The 23997-nt window shown below is 33.7% G+C and overlaps 6 protein-coding genes across 6 annotated transcripts; 3 read left to right on the forward strand and 3 right to left on the reverse strand.

Annotated features, from left to right (window-relative positions):
• Nucleotides 1-163: 163 nt before the first annotated feature.
• LOC130999253 (N-terminal acetyltransferase B complex catalytic subunit NAA20) lies at nt 164-3192 on the reverse strand. The gene is made up of 6 exons (XM_057924767.1): nt 2803-3192; nt 2587-2677; nt 1917-2049; nt 737-806; nt 543-603; nt 164-455 (listed from the first exon to the last, which is right to left on the reverse strand). The coding sequence occupies exons 1-6, from the start codon at nt 2878-2880 to the stop codon at nt 364-366; spliced, it is 525 nt and encodes a 174-aa protein (XP_057780750.1). The 5' UTR covers nt 2881-3192; the 3' UTR covers nt 164-363.
• Nucleotides 3193-3598: 406 nt separating this feature from the next.
• On the forward strand, nt 3599-6042 carry LOC130999243 (uncharacterized). Its single transcript, XM_057924758.1, has 2 exons — nt 3599-4432; nt 5460-6042. The coding sequence occupies exons 1-2, from the start codon at nt 3599-3601 to the stop codon at nt 5871-5873; spliced, it is 1248 nt and encodes a 415-aa protein (XP_057780741.1). The 3' UTR covers nt 5874-6042.
• Nucleotides 6043-6372: 330 nt separating this feature from the next.
• Nucleotides 6373-8874, reverse strand: LOC130999263 (uncharacterized). The gene is made up of 3 exons (XM_057924774.1): nt 8501-8874; nt 6947-7088; nt 6373-6609 (listed from the first exon to the last, which is right to left on the reverse strand). Exons 1-3 carry the CDS (start codon nt 8785-8787, stop codon nt 6520-6522), a joined length of 519 nt encoding a protein of 172 aa, XP_057780757.1. The 5' UTR covers nt 8788-8874; the 3' UTR covers nt 6373-6519.
• Nucleotides 8875-11463: 2589 nt separating this feature from the next.
• LOC130999273 (40S ribosomal protein S24-1-like) lies at nt 11464-13124 on the forward strand. Its single transcript, XM_057924781.1, has 4 exons — nt 11464-11699; nt 12074-12244; nt 12658-12744; nt 12898-13124. Exons 1-4 carry the CDS (start codon nt 11586-11588, stop codon nt 12937-12939), a joined length of 414 nt encoding a protein of 137 aa, XP_057780764.1. The 5' UTR covers nt 11464-11585; the 3' UTR covers nt 12940-13124.
• Nucleotides 13125-16664: 3540 nt separating this feature from the next.
• On the forward strand, nt 16665-18627 carry LOC130999289 (40S ribosomal protein S18). The gene is made up of 4 exons (XM_057924802.1): nt 16665-16816; nt 17002-17162; nt 18001-18189; nt 18279-18627. The coding sequence occupies exons 1-4, from the start codon at nt 16814-16816 to the stop codon at nt 18382-18384; spliced, it is 459 nt and encodes a 152-aa protein (XP_057780785.1). The 5' UTR covers nt 16665-16813; the 3' UTR covers nt 18385-18627.
• Nucleotides 18628-19195: 568 nt separating this feature from the next.
• Nucleotides 19196-20845, reverse strand: LOC130999280 (late embryogenesis abundant protein D-34-like). The gene is made up of 3 exons (XM_057924792.1): nt 20245-20845; nt 19620-19919; nt 19196-19541 (listed from the first exon to the last, which is right to left on the reverse strand). The coding sequence occupies exons 1-3, from the start codon at nt 20557-20559 to the stop codon at nt 19386-19388; spliced, it is 771 nt and encodes a 256-aa protein (XP_057780775.1). The 5' UTR covers nt 20560-20845; the 3' UTR covers nt 19196-19385.
• Between the last annotated feature and the right edge of the window lie 3152 nt (nt 20846-23997).

Consider the following 23997-nt stretch of genomic DNA (forward strand, 5'->3'; position numbering starts at 1 on the left):
TTCTTTCCCACTTTTCCTATTACATTAGGACTTGGATCTATTATATCAGTCATATTCATAATATTAAACACTTTATGCTTTACATCGTGTACCCGTATGGATCTAATTTGTGAAACAACAGAAGTAATATAAAACTAGAATAGAAAAAATGAAACAGGTTCGATGCAGCAACGAAGGATTCATGATATGAACCAAAAGACATGTGGCTATATGTTTAAAACTCATTCTCTACCATAAAAAAATTCAAATCAATGGGTTCAAATAAAGAGGTCAAGTTTCTAGAAAGAAATTCAGGTTTATCCTAATTATACAAATGGCTGGTGCTTTATGCAGATATGTTCCTCCTGATTAGAAAATCTGGAACTAATCATATTCCAGTTCATCTGGAGTGATCGGCCGTTTGAGAGGAATAATAGACTTCTTTTCCACGTCTCTTGATAAAGCCTTCCTCATATCTTGAAAGTAAAGAAGGGAAATCAGAAACACTGATAAAAAGATGCCAAACACAAATAACCTTCTCAGAGTCATGCATTGCAACTGACCTAAACCATCTTCCTCTCCAGAGTAATACCGAAGTACACGTCTATAAACAACGTAGTCAAGCTGAAGAAAAAAGCAACAAAAATGACTACCATAGCTAATGTGAATACAAATAAAGATTATCCACATGCTTCAACAAAATATTTTAACCAATGATGTAGGGAAAATCCAATAAGTGAAAGTTATTCTGACATACCTTCTCATACATCTTGATGGCAGGTGTATTTGAAGCTCTCACAAAAAGATCCACAAAATAAGCTTTGTCACTTCAAAAATTAAGCTTGCTTTAGCATATAGACTCGAATGACAAAAAACTAACAAAATTTAGTGTTCGCATGGAAAAGAGATTTTTCACAAACTTCTTAGCGGCCAGATTCATAATTAAGTATTCACACTGAGAGATGTATAGAAGTAATCAAGAAAGTATGAAATGATGCACATGTACAACTCAATTACAAGCAGAAAGATAAGTTCCATTTGCATCAGCTGAACTATAGTACAAGCATAGACACTCATATGGTTTGACACCACACTAATAATTAGGAACCATGGAGCAAGTCACAATGCACATATCATAATTTTATGCTTCAGTTTCATAAAAATGGTAAAATACTAAAACAAAGTACACTTTCAGTCCCCAACAAAGAACAAATGTAAGAAAACATATAAAAAAAGTGAGAGAATGCTCCAAAACTTCAACTAGGACCTGAATAAAAATTTCCAACATAAATAAGTAATTTTTTAACTGTCAAACTGAGAACAAGAATTAAAAGGAAAAGCACGTGGAAAAAAGAGCTCAAAGTAAAATCATAGCTGGAAATACTCTAACCAAAGTTTGAAGAACATAAACAGATCAGCAAAAAGGGAAGAGAGAAAAGGGTCTAGGACATAAAGACCTGTGATAGAGAATAAAACTAGAACATTCTCTGCAAGAGAAAACAACTTTGGAAATTGCAATCAGACCCATTTTTGCATTCTAGCGTTCCAAAATCCTTGAAATTCTTCTAACTTTCTAGGGATGGTGGAGCTTTGCTAAATTTTTAAGCTATGTTTGACACCTTATAGAATATCTATTGATGGTGTCTTATTGATCATTTTGGAAATGGTCTTTTTTTAAGCTTCAGAAAATATCTTAGGACCTCGATAGCCTATATAAAAAGTAGCAAGTCCTTAAATAATTTCTTTTTCATCTTCAAAATGTTTCAATATGGTTTACTTATATTACAAAACTGTCAGAAATATATCTCAATAACTGACATATTATAAGCCCCTAATACAGTGAATAGAGCTAATAACATATTTTAAATAAGCTCAGCTAAAGACATTCTAAGCCCTAAGAAGGTATAGTTGCATGACTCAAAAGTATATGATCTTACATTTTGTCGCTGATGTCCTCAAGTAGGTTCATGAGTTTCTTCGCCAATTGTTGCCTCCGGTATTCAGGAGCTACAGTTACGGCAGTGACATGACCATGCCATGACTCTCCTTGTCCCTCAACCTTGCCCATAACTGTATAATCCAAGTATTACATTCACACTTCAAAGGAAAAGACAATATTGAAGCAAACCTAAAACTCTAGATGATAAGAGCATAAAGAATTCACACACAGAACCTGTTGGCACCAGACATTTCCACTACTTCGCTATATTTTGCTGTATAGCTATCTAGGTGTCCCCAGAGTGACTTGATTGGCACAATTTTCTTCAGATAGTAGAAATCAGTAATATCCTATCGCTTGTATAGCAGCACTCGGAACCAGTACAAAATAGTAGCAATCCCATAGAATTGGCAATCATGAATTTCAAAATAAGCACAAACAAACAATCAACTGCCAGTTATGAAGTTTCGACTTCTTGAGCTATGCTTATAATCGCAATTTCCATAACAATCAACATGGAATTGAGACATGCCAAATAGCCATAGACACAAGAAATTTACCTCTCAAGATTGAACATAAAACTAGGCTAACACAGTCACAATATGATCAAGGCATATAATAATGGCATCTCAAACCAAGAAATTAATACACTACAGATGGGCACTTACTATAGCCCATAACTCGGTTTCCAGGAGCGTCGGCAACGTGGAAATAATCCGGCCACCGCGCCAAATAGGTCATATAGAACGACATGTTGAACTGCAAATTTCAATTCACAACAAATAATATCAATAATTGGGGACGGAACGGCATCAACTCTTGCAGTTATGCCAGCTAACGCCAAACAAATTCCATTAAATTAAACTATGATAGAGAGAACTAACTGTTTCAGTGAGATGGTCGAGGTTCACCGATGCGAATCGGAGGAGATCGTTGCAGCAAAACCTTCGAATCGTCGTCATTCTCCGTCGCTCTCCCTCGCCGATGGACGATTTAATTTAATCTTTAATTTTCTTGACCGATCAACTAGGGCAGAAGTGGAAATGTATAAAAAGGGCAAAAATAACCACCAAGGATAGAAAATGTAGCTGACTCGAATCCCAGCTTACCTCAACCGGGGATACAAATAAATATCTTTTTTTTTTTGAGAATGGGACACAAATATCTTTTAAATAGCCTAAATTCAAAGTTTCCATTTTACAACTTTTAGAAATAATTAAATAGTTCCTTCAAAAAGAAATAATTAAGTAATTTACAATTTAAAATTACATAAGCAAGTGAATACAAAGTAAACAATTTTCAGTTAATATCATAGTACATAATGAATGAAGTTACTTCCTATTATGGCAAATTCTATCAAACAAGTCAACCTATAAAATATGTATTCCTGAGTAAAATCAATTTTATTCAATAAAATATGGACCAATTTTAAGTGTTAGTATATAATACTAAACAAAAAATATTCCCAAGTACAAATCCATAGCGAGAACCGGATTTAGACCGCTTCTTATTGACGAAAATACCCTTCTTCAACAAAGCCAAATTCGGGAAACTCGCCGCAGTACCCCAAACCAGAAAAAAAAAAAAAAAAAAAAAAACCCTAGCCCCAAATCCCCAATCCGCAATTCACCGACGCACTTTTGAAAACGAAGGAATCGTCGCGAAACTCGAGTCAAAATCATGGATATTCTGAAGCAGGAATTGATGAAGAAACGGGAAAGTTTGGCGCAGGACGTCGGCGGAAAGAAGTTTTTCAAGCGATCGGAAATCGAGCAGAAACGCCTCCAGCGGCTGCGGGAGGAGGAGAAACGCGAAGCCGAGGCCAAATCCCTCCGCCAGAAGCAGCTGCAGCAAGATCATCAGAGTAAGGATCCGAAATCATCGTCAGACCCTAATTCGAACACCGAAAACGCGAAGTCCAAGCCCGAATCGTCCTCCTCTAAATCCCTGGTCGAGGAGCAGAACATCGACAATCTCAATCTACCGAAGCAGGAAGTGGTCCGCCGCCTCCGGTTCCTGAAACAGCCTGTGACGCTCTTCGGAGAAGACGACGAGGCGAGGCTCGACCGCCTGAAGTACGTGCTAAAGACTGGCCTGTTCGAGGTCGACGATGATATGACGGAAGGGCAGACGAATGATTTCCTGCGGGATATTGTGGAGCTGAAGAAGCGGCAGAAGTCGGGGATTGTGAGTGATAGAAAGAGGAAGTCGAGGAGGGAGGATGCAGGTGAGGATGAGGATGGTGGAGATGGAGATAAGGATCTCAGCGGCGATGGGGCATCATCCGGGGTTGATCACGACAAGGATATTAAGAGAATGAAGGCGAATTTTGATGAGTTGTGCGATGAGGATAAGATTCTGGTGTTTTTCAAGAAGTTGTTGAATGAGTGGAATCAGGAGCTTGATGAGATGAGCGAGACGGAAAAGAGGACCGCCAAAGGGAAGTCTATGGTGGCGACCTTTAAGCAATGTGCTCGGTATTTGACTCCATTGTTCAAGTTCTGCAGAAAAAAGGTGAGTTCTTGTGGTTGAGTATTTTTTTCTTCTTCTTCTTCTTCTTTTTTCCTCATCTGATTTTAGGTTCATGATTGAATGATATGCTCTGTTTATATACATTTGTCATTTGAAATTATGGTTTGTTTAAGTGTTGAGGGAAATAGTGAATGATTAATCTAGGGCGAGTACGTGTTGGAGTTAGCTTCAATTGATGAATCAAAAGTTTATAACTGGATTGTGATTTTATGCGAATGAATATGGTCAATATTTGCTAGCTATTTTCAACCTTGATAGGTAAATTCAATGCTACTACTGTTGTCCCTGTTTGTAGATTAGTATGAGAAGGCAAAGTAGTAGTAGAGGCACATAAGCATGACAGGATGTAGGTACACACATAAAAGACTTTGCTTACCTTATTAAATAATTATATTTTTCTGCCTGCAAATATCACTGCAAACAAACAATGTAGACCGGCAGAAAACAGTGTAGGCATGATAATTTTTTACTATCTCTAAACTCTTTACACATACATGGATTGCTTCTTTTCATCAACAAATTTGTAAAATATCATCATGATCATGTGCTATTGTGATGAATAGAGGCAAAGCTGATTAAGATGGGACAAGACTTGATCTATCTTTTTATGCATTTGAGTTCTTATTTATGGCCGGGATTGATTTCTCAGTTTATCTACGGGAGTGGAAAAATGAATGCAGTTGCATGTTTGGCGGTAGGGTGTTAGCCGTCTAGGTGACTAAAGAAAAACCTGTTGTCAACTTGTATTGCTTAATCTACCATTACATTTAACAGTTTTCACTTGCAGCTACACAAAGATAAAGCATATGTTCTCATGCAGCAGTTGTTAGGCAGTCCATGTTTTGTTTCTGAGGCAAAATATGTTTTTTTGCAAGTTTTAACCTATGTGGTCGAAAGAAAAGCCTGAATTATTCTCTAAGTCAGCTTCACTGCTGCAAAAAGTAGTTGCGTAATTCTGTACACCAAAATGACATTGATTAAACTGATGCATAATTTTTCTCGTTTCTAGGTTCTTCCTGATGATATCCGTCAAGCATTGATGATTGTTGTCAAGTGCTGTATGAAACGGGACTACCTAGCTGCAATGGATCACTACATCAAAATGGCCATCGGTAATGCTCCTTGGCCCATTGGAGTCACTATGGTTGGCATCCACGAACGTTCTGCACGTGAGAAGATCTACACCAACAGTGTGGCGCACATCATGAACGATGAGACTACCCGTAAGTACTTACAATCTATCAAAAGGCTAATGACTTTTGCCCAACGGCGCTATCCAACAATGCCTTCGAAAGCCGTTGAGTTCAACAGCCTGGCCAACGGTAGTGATCTGCAGTCGCTGCTAGCGGAAGAGGAGATGATGTCTGGAGGGAAACAATCTGAGGAGAGGCTTCTACTGATGGCTGCACCCAAGGACGACTAAGTTTAGTATGTGTTAGAAGAAGTGTAAAGACGGAGCTATGTGAAAGGAAGAGGTCTCGGATTCAATTCAAAAGAAAGGTGTAAACGGAAAAATTGTAATGAAACACATGTATTTTAACTATATGGCTGTTGTGTCTTCATTCCTCAGTGCGTATTGCGGAATTTGATGATTTTGGCCTCAGTTTTTATTTAATCGTATTAAGAGTAATTTTCATTGTGTAACGTGTCGTTATTAAAACATGGTTCTTCTATAAATTTTAATGTTGTTAGCGATATTAAATTACGAAATAGTTTTGATAAACATTAAATTTATCACTAAGTGGATAAAAGTATAACGGGAAAATAAATCTGAAAGTGTGCAAGGAAGCATGTAGAATTTATCGAAACGCATACAAGGTTATTTTCCACTATTTTTTCCCTTTTTCAACAAAACAGCATTTCAAGAATCGGATTAGTTGACATCAAATTTCCAAATTTTCTAGTAATCTGTTATACGCGGGTTTTCTAAGAAATAAATTTAATATAAGATCAAATATTGTTCATCACAAATTGCTCGAGAACATATATTAACATACTTGTGAAGGTCGAGTCTCGTACATAATCAACCTAACATAGTTACTGCAGATTTTTCCCCTTGGCCTTGAGCTTCAGCTTTGTCGTCCTGTTTGCATCCCATATGTGTCCTCCTGACCGCTTGTTACCTTATTCCGTCGCTCTGTGATCATATCCGAATATGCCTGACGACACAGAACAAAGCGTTTTTCCTTTAGTAAAGCTGATGGATCAATCGATCTGAGGAGCCTCGTTGTTTTAGGGGCTCTTACTTTAGGTGATAGGATAGATTGAATATTTGAAGAATAAGATGGTCAAACAAGTTCAAAAGTAAACAATCCATCAAAATAAATGGTATATTAGCTTGGATTATTTTTATCGATCCATCTCATCACTCACAATAAGCGCCCCCTACGAGGAGTCGCACACGATTATCATGAATTCAAGTATAGTTCTACTCTAGATCTATGAAAGCTAACAGAATCAATGTCAATCGAAACAGAAATATTGAGGTCTTCATACCTTTGGATAAGAGTAGAGAAATATGTACCACCACAAACAAATTAGGATTGCTGCAATTGAAGTAACCACGATCGAGTTCAAAATTAGCCAGCTGCCTGTAATTATTCCAGTTCCGGTCAGTAGAATTGTCCACGGCTGGCACCTGAAAGAAGTCGACATAAATCAGGATGTTCGATGTCAATACATTCTCTTCCAGCTCATATTTTTCATATCAATTTTTTTGTCATGTTCCATATTTGCAAATTCCTCAGAAGTCCATGGATTTTTTTTTTTTTTTGCAAATTCTGAGGTTAGGCCATTATCTAATCTCAGTCCAATGCTCATGCCATAAACTATAACTTATCCTAAAGAAAAATATGCTATACAGTCCGTGGAAAAGGGTCAAACACAACCTTAATGTTTCCCCAAAAGATTTAATAAGATCCTAAGGAGTCGCGAACCGTTGGGACATAAACTGATATTTACCATAATAAAAACATCAAGATATTTCATAGCCAATGATTCATGACCCCACGACTAATTTAACACATGAAGCAGGAAGTTGCCTGTCGTGCCCATAGTTTTCATCCGGTACATAATGGTAAGAAAATGGGAATATTTGATGGTGTTGTACAAATTTGATAGATCATAATGCTGTTACACAGAATTAGAATAAACTTATTTGACAGGAAAATTTAGAATAAATGTTTGTCAAAATATTCATTTGATATTTAAGATTATTCTAAAGAGTTTGTCCATAAATATTTATGCATCGATAATGAGCTCCAATGGCCACACTACTTCATATAAGCTTAACTAGTGGTAAAAACACATTTAGTGGTAAAGCTGAGATGTTGAAGCAACTAAAGCTGTCCAAAAACATTAAGGGAAAAAATAAACATCACGAGTCCTACAAAGCCTTTCTTTTAGACGTGGATTAGGATTCAAATCATGATCTATCACTCTAACAAAGGGAAAAGAATTCGGCTAAGCTACAAAACTTGTGGTTAAAATAACTCGAGTCAACAGCAAATTTTGCTTGGTAACTGCCAATCATTAAGGTATTCATTTGCTTTCATTAATATGGTTACTCATTTCCCCGTGGTGACTCGAACCCCCGACTATTGGTTGGTTGGAGGGAAGCGTTTATATTATTATTATTATTATAATAATAATTATTATTATTGTTGTTGTTGGAATGTTACAATTTCACTTTCTTTTTTCTTTTTTTAAGATTATTCTTAATATTTTGTCTTGCGCAACAGATTTGATTCTGGTTGCAAATGCAGATATCATAAGTTTATGAATAATAACTATCACTAAGTATCCTATACATCTCATGACTATGGTTCATACATGCCATTTTTCCGGTAGTCATATGGATGAATAAAATTGCAATAATTCCAATAGTTTTCAGACTAATACTACATACTAATTGCAGAATAAGCTATCAAATACCAAGCACAAATGAAAAATGAAAATTTTTTCAAAAAAATAAAAACGAGTAACACGAAAAAAGAAATGAAATGGCCCGGTTTAGTATTGTGAGAGAAAAGGGGGGAAATTAGGGTTTACCAAGAAGGCTTGGTGTCCCAGACGGATTCATACTCGAGGGAGAGATAATTGAGATAGCCATCCATGTCCTGTACGACGCCGTTTTCGTCGAAGAAGGACGGTTCTTGAACTGGGTCGACTCCATCGCCAAACTCGCTCCTCCTAAGGGTTGTTTGGCTTCTGATTTTGGGGGAATTCTTCAAAAGCGAAGAGAGCTTTGAGCAGTAAATTGGAGGAATTCGTGGAGAAGAAAATGAAGAAGATAAGTTGAAAATTGTGGGAGAGTGGCACTGAAGCAGAGATATCATCTTCAGTTGTTCAATTTTGTAAATTGGTAGCTTGTTTGAGATTTCTGCCTTTTAAACATATTAATATCGAAATAGGAAATTTTTCAAGAAATGAAAATTTAACAAATTCATACTATTAAAAACCCAAAATTTCAATTTGAAATTAATTTTGAATTATTTTTAAAATTCAATGACAATTTAATAATTTTAATAAAATTAAAGGTTTATTTGTAAATTATATAGCAATATTTTTTTTTTCTTTTTTATCTTCTTATATTTTTTAATTTCTTTTTAATACTGTAAAATTCGACTAATTAATAAAATATTCAATATACATATTAAATTAAAGAGCACCATAAAATTTTTAATTTGATATTATTTTATATAAATATTTAATTTAAAATATAAAGTTATTTATGTAAAGAGTAAACTTTAAAAAAAAAAAAACTACCATTTCTCATCTTTTGTTGAATAAATTTATTTTCAATTATTTTATATTTTTATTTGTGCCTTTTCATAATATCAATTTTTATTATCGTGAATTTTGTTTTCAACTCAAATAAATTCAATTAAAATTAATTTTTTATTATATTTATGAATGTGATAATTAAGTTGATATCAATTTTATATAAATATAAAATATAAAAATATTTCTCGTGCATTGCACTGGATGCATATGCTAGTTTATAGTATCTTAAAATTATAATTTTCAATGTAAAATTAGTTTTCAAATTAATTCTAAAATTTAATGGTAATTTTGTGATCAAAATTAAAATGGAGGTTATTTATATATTATATATATTTTTTCTTTTTTTATCTTTAATTTTTATATTTTATTTATTTTCTAAATTTATGAAATTTGACTAATTGTAAAACTTTTGATATGCATATCAAATGAAAAATCACAACAAGAGTTTTGATTTGACATATTTTATGTAAGTATTGAATTTAAAATGTAATTAAAAAGTGTATTTTTTAAAAGATTAAAATTTAAAGGATATATCTCATCTCTCATCTTTTTTAAATAAGTCCATTTTCTAATTATTTTTAATTTTTATTTTTACTTTTCTTTTTTATTTTCTTCTATATTCAACTAAAATTATATTTTTATTTTTATTTTTTGTTTTTTTTATATAATAATTGAGTTGTACTTATTTTAAATATAATTAAAAGGAAATACTATAAAAATATTTATTGCATTGCATTATGCAACTACTAGTAAATGATAAATCATGAATCACTACACAATTTATGAGCTTAATATTAATTTTAGAAGTTGACTATTAAATAGACAATCTTTATTTTTTATTTTTATTTTTATTGCTATTGGAATTCCATAGTAAGTTATCATTTGAGGACGTGGGTATTTCGGCCATTTGGCTTTTATTTTGTACTCATTCTATTTCACCTAAGTTTATCAATTTCGTTTTGATGTGAAATTTAAAAAATTAATATTTAATCCGTTAAATGTGTTTCATGATAAAGTGAAAAAATCATAACGATCTTTCTTAATTTATAATAAAATTGATCAATACAGTTAAGACGACTAAAGAGGAGTCAAGTTTTTGGAGATAAAAGAGAGTACTAATTCTTTAAGACTCCACTCCATATGTACTTCCACTACATATGTTCTTGTTGGTAATGGTAATCCTTGACATCTATTAATGATCCTCAGCGAAAAATACAATCAATGATAAGATCTAGATTTATAATTGATTACGTGTGTAGAGATTACAAATACATAACAATTAGAATAACTTACTTGTTATGAACAATCTTGTAGCAATTATTCTAGCAATTCATGCAGTCGAATCTATTACTATGATATCTACGTATATTGCAGATTCGATGCAGAAACAATTCCCGATGCACAATTCAATCATCGAAAGCTGGGAAATCTCCGATTGAATTTCATAGTGCCCTAAGTATTTTCTCTCTTGAATTTTTGTGAGTTTACATATCTAACGTGTGTATGACAAAAGAAATATATTCATATTCTTATAGAAAAATATACACGCCTATTATTAGAATATATATCAAATATATCTTACTAATCCATATGTCTTTCAGTTCTAACAAATCTTGTAAAGGATGTTGCAACTAAAATGTAGGCGGTTCAAATATACAAATAGGTTCCTGTCATTTTATTTTATTTTTGTAAAATTCGATAGGTCCAACAATAAAACCTATTGCCTCTATTGCATTTTACGATCATAAACGAAATTGTAATTGTTGATTAATATTTATCATCATTGCATTTCTTAAATCTCCAGGCATAAGATACCAATATGATGTAGTGAAAATTTAACATGCAAAAATTTGACGAGAACTCGAGCTTGTATTTTGAACTTTGAAGTTATAAATATTCATATCTTTTTGGTGGAACGCAAATAATAATAATAATAATAATAATAATAATAATAATAATAATAATAATAATAATAATAATAATAATAATAATAATAATAATTTAAAATAAAAATAAAAAATTATTGATTACGAGTCAAATAAAAAAAGTACTAGTAATAATTTCTCTTGTTCTCCAGAGAATTAGAGCGAGAACCAAAGTGGGCTTTGATACTTTATTTGATTAATTGGGCCTCAGCATCCGCTTTGGTAGACATCGGATTAGCTTGGACATAATAGAATTGGGCCCAAATAAGCCCATTATAATTTTCTCTTGACTTACAAAACCCTAGGTTATATAACGCCACTATTAAACGACTTTGCGATTTGAACACTCCTATCCGCCTCAATTTGCAGTCGTTTACCAGTTAATCGAGAGATTCGAACCTCTTTTTGCAATATTCTGCAGTAAAATGGCGGACAAGGCGGTCACAATCAGAACAAGAAAGTTCATGACAAATCGCCTCCTCTCGAGGAAGCAATTCATCATCGATGTGTTGCATCCAGGAAGACCTAATGTTTCCAAGGTCTGATTTTTCTGTTTACATTATTGTTTTACCTTCATTATTTTTCTGTAAATTAGATGTTTTTTAGTGTTTTTAGATGTTAGAGAACTTATAGTACGGTAGGCTGTTGTGTGGTTAGGGGAAAGTTGTTCGCATAGTTTGTTTGTTTACCTTGAAACTGTTAAGGAGAAAATAAGTTTTTTAACGAATGTAGGTGCGTGGAAACGATAGCAACTCGATTGAATTGTAGTAGTGTTTCAGTTCATATTCTGATGTTGAGGAGTATGTTAATGGAACATGAGAATTAATAGATTTTTTAACAACACGACGCTATTTCGGAACAATAACGTATAGCAAGTTTGTTTGATCGTCTCATTCGCTCTGTTTTATTGAAGGCTGAACTGAAGGAGAAGTTGTCCAAGATGTATGAGGTCAAAGATCCGAATGCCATCTTCGTTTTCAAGTTCAGGACTCACTTTGGTGGTGGCAAATCCACAGGATTTGGTTTGATTTATGATTCTGTAGAAAACGCTAAGAAATACGAGCCAAAATACAGGCTAATCAGGGTAATTTTTCTGTTTTATTACTGCTTTTTATGCATATATTTCTTTATATTGATTTGGGAACTGTTTTGGTAATAGTGTTAGCATTGTCAGTTAGGCCATATCTTGTGGGTGTTTAGTAGTATTATATTTTATTGCTATCTTTGATTTTTGAACCTGCTTTTGCAATGGCACCGGATGCAATTCCTTAAAATTCTTCACAGCTTGTATTTTTAATTTCTACATGCTATCTTTCCAATTTTTACTGTTTCAATATACAGAATAAACACATTTTAAGAATTTTCTTCTCATTTTCAAACATGTAAAATCGATACAAAATCAAAATATAAGTCTTCCTTAACAGGCTGTTCGTTTCTTTGTTTGTATTGGAAACAAGTCATGTTCCAGTATCTAACTTTACATCTTTTGGGATTCAGAATGGCCTGGACACCAAGATTGAGAAGTCGAGGAAGCAGATGAAAGAACGCAAGAACAGAGCCAAGAAGATCCGTGGTGTCAAGAAGGTATGATTGTCCTTACGCCATGTGATTGACCTTCCAAAGTTTTGAGTTCACTTCCCTAACTTGATAAAACTCCGATCTCGACCTTCGTCCATAAAACTTGTTGTTGCTACAATTCGCTGACTATGCTAACTATGGTTTAACATCATTGTGCAGACGAAGGCTGGAGATGCTGCAAAGGCTGGAAAGAAGAAATAAGTTCAATAGGATTTTACTTATTTTAGTTTTTTGCGATCTTGAATATTATCATAAGAGCGTTTGTTTTTGTGATGTTTTAGTTAAGGACCCCTTTTCTTGATTGAAGTGGCACAAATTTTGTGGTGGATTACTGTTCATGTCTTAAAGTTATTAGTCTATCTGAGATTATTGTTTCTACCTTTCAATTGATTCACAAGTTGTATCAATGGTTGTTTATGGTTGAACGTTGTTAACCAACATGATATAGTTGTGCATTATGTGATATTTCAGATTCTCAGACGGGATATTTGTGGCTATTTCGATTGGAGATTAATTAATGTATTTTATGTCTTGAATTTAAGACTTGTTTGGTTTATAATCTCAAATTCAGTTTATTTTATATCCTGAAATTGCAAATTGTTTCATTTATATCTGGCTTCATGGTATCTGTCCGTGTTCGTGTTTATACATTTAACAAGATTGTTGATTTGTGGATATCGTAGTCAGATTTTTTGTTAGAAATTGTTATTCGAGGCTTCGAGCTATATTTAAATTATTTTGTGAAATTAAGATTATTGTTTCAATAAATAAACATATGTTGAGGTAATAATCAAATAAGAAAAAACTAGTAATTCTTCTGTCTCAACGAAAGCGGTGCGTATTCCTTTTTGAGCTGTCCCAATGAAAGTGGTGCATTTCCTTTTTTGGTAATAATTTTATACTATAAATAATGTGGCTCGACACACCTTTACACATTTTTACACTACAATCTTATTCTTTTTAAATTCCGTGTCCAAAAGAAGCGCACCACTTTCGTTGGGACGGAGAGTAATATTCATTATTTTTTTTCCAGAGTACATCAAAATGCAGTCCAGACTCCCGAACTCCCAATTGCATTAATACTTTGTTTTTCATAATCGTTTGCAGATGTGCTTCCGAGAAATTGTTGTTGTGTACTAAATCATTGTAAAACATTTCTCAAAAAAAAAAGAAAAAAAGAAAGAAAGACATTTGTGAAACAAATCCAATTCTCATTAAAATTAATTGGTAATACAGAGAGTTTAGTACACGTGATATGTCTTATTTCGATAGTTCTACTTTTTCCGAACCCATCTTCTTTTGATATTACAATAAAAAAAAATCCAACAATTTAAACACATCGTGTGCTCAAATTACTAAATCTGCAAACAAGAATAACATTCAATTTTTTTATAGAAAGATCATTTACTTATTTCAAAATTGGGTTGAAATCGTATTCTTTTTTCAAATTTTGACGAGTTATATTAGGTACAGTAGTTTACTAATTTGATAGTTATTTAGTTATGCATCATGTCCTCATATATTTCAATTGTTTTATTTTCTATTTTTCACCCCTAACGTTTATAACAAAAAGCAAATAGGTCCTTAACGTTATGTTTTGTGCAATTAAGTCCCTAATATTTATAAATTGAGGCAAATAGGTCCTTAAACGTTCATAAATTGAGGTAAATAAGTCTCTCCGTCTAACATGTGACAAGTGTGAATGTTAGGGACTTATTTGGTTTGCAGTGGAAACGTTACAGTGTGTTTTTATTACTTAATCATTCTTTTTTTCTTTTTTCTGAATTCCTAATTTATGTCTTTTAATTCCATATATATTACATGAATATATTTATTATGTACTCTCTTCGTCCTAACGAAAGCGGTGCGCTTCTTTTCGACACGAGATTTAAGGAGAATAAGATTGTAGTATAAAAATGTGTAAAAGTGTGTGATGCCACATTATTTGTAGTGTAAATTATTACCAAAAAAAGAAAATGCACTACTTTTGTTGGGACGGCTCAAAAAGGAATATACGCACCGCTTTCGTTGAGACGAGGGAAGTATATTTGTATCGATCTAAAAAAATACAAGATTTTGTGGAAGAAGGTCAACATTCACAACTGTTAGATTAAGATTTTGATTGATTAAGTAACAAAAACATATCCCTAATGTTTACACTAAAACTCAAATAAGTCCCCGAACATTCATAAATTGGGGCAAGTAGTTTCCAACATTCACAACTGTTAGATTGAGGGAAAGAACCAACTTTTGAGATAATTATATTGAGCAATGAAATTCAATATTTGACCATGCATCTTAAAAACAAAAATTTTGGCCATTTTTTGTAATTTCAAAATGTATTGCCCTTGATTTGGGCGTATCGATTCGGATTGGGCGCATGGGTTTAGGTGGTACTTTTGGCACTAATGTTTTTATTTTGTATCAAAAGTACCAACGGAAAGCAAAACAAAAAATTACTAAATAAATTGGAACTTTTGACATTAATGTTATAATTTGTGCCAAATTCGGTCCGCACAAATTAAGGGCAATACGGTAAAAAAATGACCAAAATTTGTGTTTTTAAGATGGAGGGCCAAATATTGAGTTCAAATCCTCAATATTGCTATATGAGTGCATATTCTCATTTATGGACTCGAACCCCCGACCTATTGATTGGAGGATAAGCGTCTTACCAACAGACTGCGCTTCATCGTCTTACCAATTTGTTAAAAATTTGTAAACATTAGGGACTTAATTGCATAAAACATAACGTTAAAGACCTATTTGCTTTTTGTTATAAACGTTAGGGGTAGATTTGCTACTTGATCATTAAGTTTAAACGATTGAGTTGTTTTTTATACGACCCATGAAACTTTAGCCTTACAACTTATAATATTTAAATTGGTTCAAAGGTGAAGTACATAAGTTTCACTTTTAAATACTTTGTTATCGCGTCACCTTTTTAGTATTTAGGGTATTTAAAATAGGATTAATTGGCTGTAAATTCATACATTATAGTCAAATTTTGATTTTTCCAGATACTATGAAATTGGTGCCAAAATTCATATACCTTGAGAATTTTTAAATTTTCTCATAAATTTTAATTCCCCCAAATGAAAACTAGCATGACAAAATTAAAATGATGGCAAGCTTATAGGTTAAAACGACGTCATTTTAATTTTTTCTTAATTAGAAAATAAAAAGAAATCCAATGGACCATAATCGGAAGCCGCAAGGTGACCTGAAGACCTCGACAATAATGCGGATGACCGTGAGTTAGAATCAAATTATAACAAAATTGCACTAAAAATCATTTTAATGTTCGATTTTTTCTTTTATTGTTTTGTTTTGTGAACGAATAAATAAAAATCATGTAATGTTGAATTCAAATTTTAAAATTTTAATCTCAAATATTAATTTTACTATTGGACCAATATTTTCATATAATTAGGGGGTGTTTACTTTGGAGGACTAATCTTGATAAATACAAATAGTAAGGTTAATCATTGTTTATTTTGATGGATTGCAATGTTGGGATATCTCAAGGCTCTCGATAACTTCTATCTCATTCAAACTAGTTTTGCATATAATTAATCATGCAAAATAAACATCCCTTTAGTAAGATATGTGTGATTGAGTATTTTTATTCTTAAGAGTAGAATATCTTCAATCTCATTCTTTCATCAAAGACTTTGAAATATCTCAAAGTTACAATTCATCAAAGTAAATAAAAATTTAATTTTACTATTATTATTAATCAAGACTAATTCTCCAAAGTAAACACCCCCTCCAATATTCTTCATACGTACCCTTTTGTACTCCTTAATATTAATTCATAATCACTCAATTTTTTATTGTTTTCACATGCATCTAAGAAATCAAAGAATTTGGTTAAAATTTATCCCTTTCCTATTTTTTAAACATGGCAAAAGTTTCGGCCCAATTAATTTACAAGCCCAATGTCCAGCCCGTCATATGGGATTAGGGTTCTTATAAATAAGGATATGTGATGTTTCTAATTAGGGTTCTTGAACTTCTTCATCAGAGTTTGGTCGGCACCGAGAGACACCGAGAATCCTAGTCGCCTAGAGCAATGGTACGTCTTCGCTGCCATGATTTGTACGATATATTCTTCTCCTAAAATTCGCCGTAATTTCGTCTGATTTGTACGTTATATTTTTCTCCTTAAATTCGCCGTAGTTCTGTCTGATTTCTACGATATGTTGTTCACCGATTTCTGATTCTTTGATATTTTGTTTGTACTAACTGTTTACTTTGCAGTCACTTGTTGCAAACGAGGATTTTCAGCACATTCTGCGTGTGCAGAACACTAATGTCGATGGCAAGCAGAAGATCATGTTCGCCATGACCTCGATCAAGGGTATCGGCCGCCGTTTCGCCAACATTGTCTGTAAGAAAGCTGATGTCGACATGAACAAGAGGTTTCAATCTCTCTCTAATCTGAATGCTTCAGTTGTGTTTCTGATTCACTGGACTACTGGACTAACAGTGTTAGACGTGTTAGTTTTTGCAGTATTTATACTCTTCTTTATTATAGGTCTCTTGTTCTGTTCAACTTGATTTTACTTCGAAATTTTTGATGATTAATGTCTGTGTGCTTACAGCACTGAAATAGGATGCTTATATATCTGGTTTATAAGTGAAAGTCATCACTTTGAACTGAATCTCCTGTATCTTTGAATTTTCTAATCACCTTCTGTAGCTGTGGGAGGGCTAAGGTTACAGTTGCATTCCAACATAGCAATTTTTTTCCATCTATTCTATTAATTGAAATATGAAATAGAACTCTGCTGTCGAGCAGCACCTAAGCTTGAGCACACAATTTCATATTTGTGGCAATTGTATAGCAGAGGGGAAAAATGCTTGTAAAATCTGAAATCCCAAATAGAGGGAATTTTATTTACAATGAACTGCATTATAAGAATCGTTTCTACCATTGGGAGGACTTAGTTTTTGGTCCGGACCATTGACCTAGATGGTTCAAAATTCAAAAATATCTTTAATGGAAATCAAAATACACATGATAATTTATTGTAATATTTTTAATTATTGTAACAGGTAATTAATTATGATTTATATACAAGTCATGCTGAATTGGATTCATACAAAGTCATGTAGATCTCTTCTATCTGCATGTTTGTTGCCTGTACGTATTGAAGTTTTACTGTTATGTATATGAGTTACTCCCGATATCTGATTAGGTTGGCGATGTTGCTCTATTTGGAATCTGTGTAAACGCATTTGATATAATTTGGACAGGGCTGGTGAGCTTTCTGCTGCTGAGTTAGATAGCTTGATGGTGATTGTGGCAAATCCCCGCCAATTCAAGATCCCAGACTGGTTTCTGAATAGGAAGAAAGATTACAAGGACGGTAAGTTCTCTCAAGTGACGTCCAACGCCTTGGACATGAAGCTCAGGGATGATCTTGAACGATTGAAGAAGATCAGGTTTAGATTCGACAAACATCACTCATTTTTCATTCCATTTGCAAGCCGTTCTTCACCTAACATTTGTATTTCCTATTGAATACTTGCAGGAACCACCGTGGTCTCCGTCACTATTGGGGCCTTCGTGTGCGTGGTCAACACACCAAGACTACTGGTCGCAGGGGAAAGACTGTTGGTGTCTCAAAGAAGCGATGAGAATCTTTTTTCTGTGTCTTTATCCTGGATATCTAGGCTTTCCATCACATATATATTGCTGAGTTTGGTATTGTTAATGGTTTCTATTTGAATTTTGGATACTGCTTCAGTTTTGTCAGCGCATTTTGGTTAGGACGACTGTCATTAGAATTTGTGATTTTGTTTACCAATATGCTCTATGTTTGTGATAATTGGTGTTGATTGAGCTCAGCTTCCATTAACAATTTCAGTTGTGATCGTCAATTTCTGTTGTCTTCCTATAATTTTTATTTTTATCTTTGTACAATCAGGTAAATTATTTATATGCACTTACCTTTTGAGGTTGAATTGGGTTTTTTTTTTCTGTCCCTATCTTATGTGATTATAATAGTGTTGATTGAACCCCGATAATTATCCAGCATCACTACCCGTTTGTGTTAGAAATTTGTAACCGATGTAAAAAGATATCGCCTTCGAACATTTGTATCGCCTAAAAAATAAAAAAACATTTGTGCAGGCTATTGCTTTTTCCAATTTTGTTATTACTGGTGTAGTATTTTTTTTTGTTGCTTTCTTTAGTTAAAATTTGAGGATTAAATTTTGCCCCATCACAAATATGAGGAACACAACAATATTTGTACCTGTTTCATGCATTCAGAAATTATATAACACACAAGTCTGTAAAACTTGCATAATAATTTCTGGAAACAAACTACCCACTATTCCGATGAATAAACCTCGCCACCGATGTTGAAATTAATTCCAATTTTGTTTATATGCAAATGAGAGATTAATATAAAGCAACTGGAGATATAGCTTCAAACGAAATATATAAACATACAAATGCGCGAGTCCGTTAATTTTATATTAGATTAAACCAAAAACGCAGTTCGTTGATATGGAACAGAAACTAGCAAGCATGCAGCATATATACATACATACAAAAAAGATGCTTGTCGACTCTCCCACCCCCATCAGTTCAGTATCACCATTACAACCTTCACTTCCGCTGAAAACTGACATCACTTCTGATTAAGCCTCGCCGCCGCTGCTACGACCGCTGCGACGCCGCCGGGGTTCGTGGATGGATCATCCTTGTTCCTCAGCTCCGCATATATCACCCTCTCCGCATCTGAGCTCGTCACCGCCTTATCCCCAATCAGTTTGTCGCTCGCATCCTACAAAATCAATCGCGCATAAATTTATACAACAAAATCGATCTCCAAATCAATCAGATTTTTCAGATTCCGATTTACGGTTAAAACGTCGGCGAGCGTGGTCTTCTCCTCATCCCTCGTGGTCTGCATGTTGTGTGCGGCCGCAGATTGGGCTTCCGCTCCGACGCCGCCGGCCACGACGTGGCCGAGCCCGGTGGCGCGAACCTCCGCCGCCTGTATCGCGGCAACATCACTCTTATCAACCGGCTTGTTTCCGGCGGAGAGGGCTGTTGCCTCCAGCGCCTCTCCGATGGTGACTGCGTCATCATCTCCCGACGCCACCGTAGATTTAGAGTGATCAGTTTCCATCTCCAACGGCACACCGTATTGCCCCAACACCTGTAATTAGAAACTAGATCAAATCTCTCTTTCTTGGTTTTTATTATTTTTCTATTAAACCTCTCAATCCACATATATAATTAACATGCTTAAATCATGCATACTACAATGCAACATGTACTATAATTTCCGGTTTAGTGCGTATAATTTTATTTATCATATTAAATTTCTATATATAACTCATTTAACATTTGAGTACAGCTAATTAAAATAGTAGTATATCATAGTGAGTTATTGTGATTAAATAAGAAACACTTTCAAAACTTGAATATTTATCAAATATTGAGGATTGTAGAGTATATACTCTATAATTATAAAGACTTACTTGTCCACCAACAGCTTCGGTAACGATACGGTAGCCGCCGACATCAGCTTCGGCAACAGTGGCGCCGCGGTCTCTGACGGCGCCGGTCATGTCGTCGTGGCCAACCACGCCGCACCGCTCGTTGAAGTCTGCGGCTGATTGCAAGACCGCGGCGGGACCACCCTTGATGGTCTTGCCGTAGACGGCAGTCTCGGCCGCCTGCAATGTGGCGGCATCTTGTGGGGTGATGGGCTGCGAAGCGAGTTGGCCGGAGACGTTGAAGACGTCGCCGTATTTGACGGGCTCCGGCGACCTCTGCGGCTGTCCTTGACTCATGATTTGTTGAAACAGAAAGTAGATTGATTGAAATTCAGTAATTTTTGTCTTTGCACGTTGAAACGGACAAAACAATATATAGGTTTATTTGATAATGGAGTTTCGGCGGTGGGAAAAATAAAGTTTGCGGTGGCGCGCGGTGGTTAAGCGGTTGCTGCTCCGTTGGCATGAAGGGTACACGTCGGCGACGTAGCAACCTACACTTGGAGATTCTTTAATGTCATTTTTTCTTTTTCTTTTGCTTCTTGGATAACTCATAACACATCCAATCTTAAATAATTTATTTTGATTGAAATTAGTAAGTATTCCAAGTTGTGATATTTAATGTGTATAAGTTTAGGAATTGATCAATTTTGGTGGGTGTTCAGTGTCCTAGTGCTTCCAGTAGCTACTTGATTTTTGCAACAATTTATTTAATTAAAGTTTTCGCGTCTCTACGATTGCAATTCAAATATTCTAATAATATGTTTCAGCTTTTATTGCATTCACTGATAAATAAAAATGTTTAATTCTTTCAACCAGGCATGCGTTTATAAAAATCCTCCAAACTTCCAACTGTCATGCACATAACTCTTGAATCTTGATTATTGAACTCATGTCTGCGCATAAATTCTTTATACGGAGTAATTTCTTAGGAGGTGTTTATTTTGATGGTAAGTTTATTATAAAAATAGAGGGATATATTTTTTTCCTCCTTTAAATTCCTTATTTTTCATCACATGTTTTTTATAATTTTTTTTACCCTTTCTTTTTTCTTATTTTCATTTTAAAAAGAGTAATATTATAATAAAATAATTAGTGTGATAATATTATCTTTTCATATTGCAAAATGAGGAATACAAAAGGGTGGGGGAAAAAAGGAAGAAATATTTTATACCCTATTTTTTCGTGATAAATTTATAATTAAAGAAAACGCAAGATTAATATTTATTTTTGTACTTTTTTATGTTGGCAACTATGTGCTTGAGAGTCACTTAAACAGATGTCAATTGCTGAATAAAACCCAACCTTTTAATCAAAGGACATTAATGCTGGAATAAAAGACGATGAGCAACAGATGAAAAAGAGGAATTTAGGGGTTCAAGATTTTAAATACCACCTTTTAAAAATGATACTCCCTCCGTCCGCTAAGATTATATCACAATTACTATATCGGGCGTCCGCCAAGATTATGTCACTTTCCTTTTATGGCAATGGTCCCACCATCCTCTTTAATATTTTATCCTTACTAACACTCTTTATTTACAAAAAACCACTCAAAATTCAATCTCAACCACTCATTTTATAAAGTGGTGGGACCCTTTCTCCACCACATCAAAATCATCACAAATTTTATTAAATCCCGTGTCCAAGCAAATTGCCATAATCTTGGCGGACGGAGGGAGTATCTTTTTTAGCTCTTTTTTAAAAATAATTCTTTTGTATACCAAAATGAATTAAAAGACTAAAATACCATTTACGGTCCTCATCACTTTAATTTTCGCACAATATAACACGTGCCCACGATCGTGTTCACCATCGTGTCCACCATCGTGCCCACGATCGTGCCCATCGTGAACACGATGGTGGACACGATCGTGGGCCCCATCGTGATCATGATCGTGTCCATCATCGTGATCATGATCGTGGACACGTATAATATTGCGTGAAAATTAAAGTGGTGAGGACTGTAAATGGTATTTTAGTCTTTTAATTTATTTTAATATATAAAAGAGTTGTTTTTAAAGAGGGGCTAAAAACATATCACTTTTAAAATGTGGTATTTTTTTATAAGTTTACTCTTTATTTTAAAATTTCTACCTTTACTTGGGATATGAAAGGAATTAATGCCGCCTATTCAATGTATGTGACGATTTGGAATTGATTGCTACAATTAAGTCTGTACATGCATGATGCATCCATGTACAAGTTGTAATGTTCTGCTAATTTGTCTAATATTCTTTTTAGGAAACAGCACATATTTGAGGAAAACTAAAAGTTAAACACCACAAGAAAAGGGTTGAACCAAACAACTACGTAAAAATGATTATATCCCACCACAAAACACTCAATAATTAAGAGCTACATATATCCTCTCCTACCTATGAATCTTCACAATTATGCCGCTCTGTTCAAAGAGATTGGAAATGTGGAAATAATTTTCTTGCCAATCTTTTCCATTTTCTACAATTATTCAATTGTGTATATTAAAACTTTCCACATACTATGCTTTACACCATTACTAGTTACAATAAATCCATACTGCCACATTGTGGACATCCACAAACTAGTATAATAAGGAAAATTTTGATTTATTTAATTTTTTTTAATAAAAATAGAATTTAATTATTTTATTATATTCTCTACATTGTATTTATTTTTATTTTTATTTTTTTGCATTTTTTAAATAAAAATAAAAAGGTTGCCAAAAATTGTAAAAAAATAACTACAATATAGAAAATACAATAAAATATATAAATCTTATTTTTATTTTAAAAAATAAGTTAAATAAATTAAATTATATTCTATTTAAATAAATTATGGGTGGTCACAATGTGACTGTTTAGCATCCGTTAACATAATTAAATCTCAATCACATTCATAAATAGATGTAATAAATAAACGCCTAAAAAAATAGATGCAATAAAAAATGAAACACATGCACTTTGATAATAATTAAAGGACCCGAATCACTAGGGCTGTGTAATAGTGTCTCATATGTAAATTGATAAGTCGTATGTGGAACATATGAACGAGAGATTAATTTTAATATTAAGATTCAAGATTCAAGAATGTCGCAGTTAGTAGACAATTCTCAATTTGAAAAATAAAAAAAGAAACAATATATAACCAGGTTCTTAAATTTTTTTCGCATTTATAAATACTTAAATTACATCGAGAAATCTTGTAAGATTAAGTGGTTAAAATTTTGTTTCATTCAAATGAAGTTTAATGGGGCAAAATAATTACCGGTCACAAGGTTAGATCTCATTATTTATCTTAGATTCCACTATGATAATGCACGCAATCACATATTATAAAGCATCATATTGTACACACATATCATATGCTTAATACATACAATCCTTATAATAACGTCTATGAGGCCTAGTTCAAGTGGCAAAGCTAAAGCACCCAAAGACTCTCATTTGTGAGAGATTTTGGATTCAATCCTGTCTGCGGTGTAATTTTTTCACTTGTATGTGAATAGTATTCCCACCTTTGTGTGGTTAGTGGTATAATTTTCCCACTTTTATGTGGATAGTAATCCCAAAGCATTCTCACCTTTGTGTGAATGGTTTCGCTAATTTTCCCACTTTTATTTGGATAATATTCCTACCTTTGTGTGGTTAGTGGTTTCGCCTACTTATGATTGATTAGATAATAATTCATCATCATGAGATATAAATTCTATAGGGTGTAATTTTTCCACTTTTATGGGGGTAGTATTTCCACCTT

This window comes from Salvia miltiorrhiza, chromosome 1, assembly GCF_028751815.1.
Source record: "Salvia miltiorrhiza cultivar Shanhuang (shh) chromosome 1, IMPLAD_Smil_shh, whole genome shotgun sequence".
In the NCBI taxonomy this organism is placed as follows: Eukaryota; Viridiplantae; Streptophyta; class Magnoliopsida; order Lamiales; family Lamiaceae; genus Salvia; species Salvia miltiorrhiza.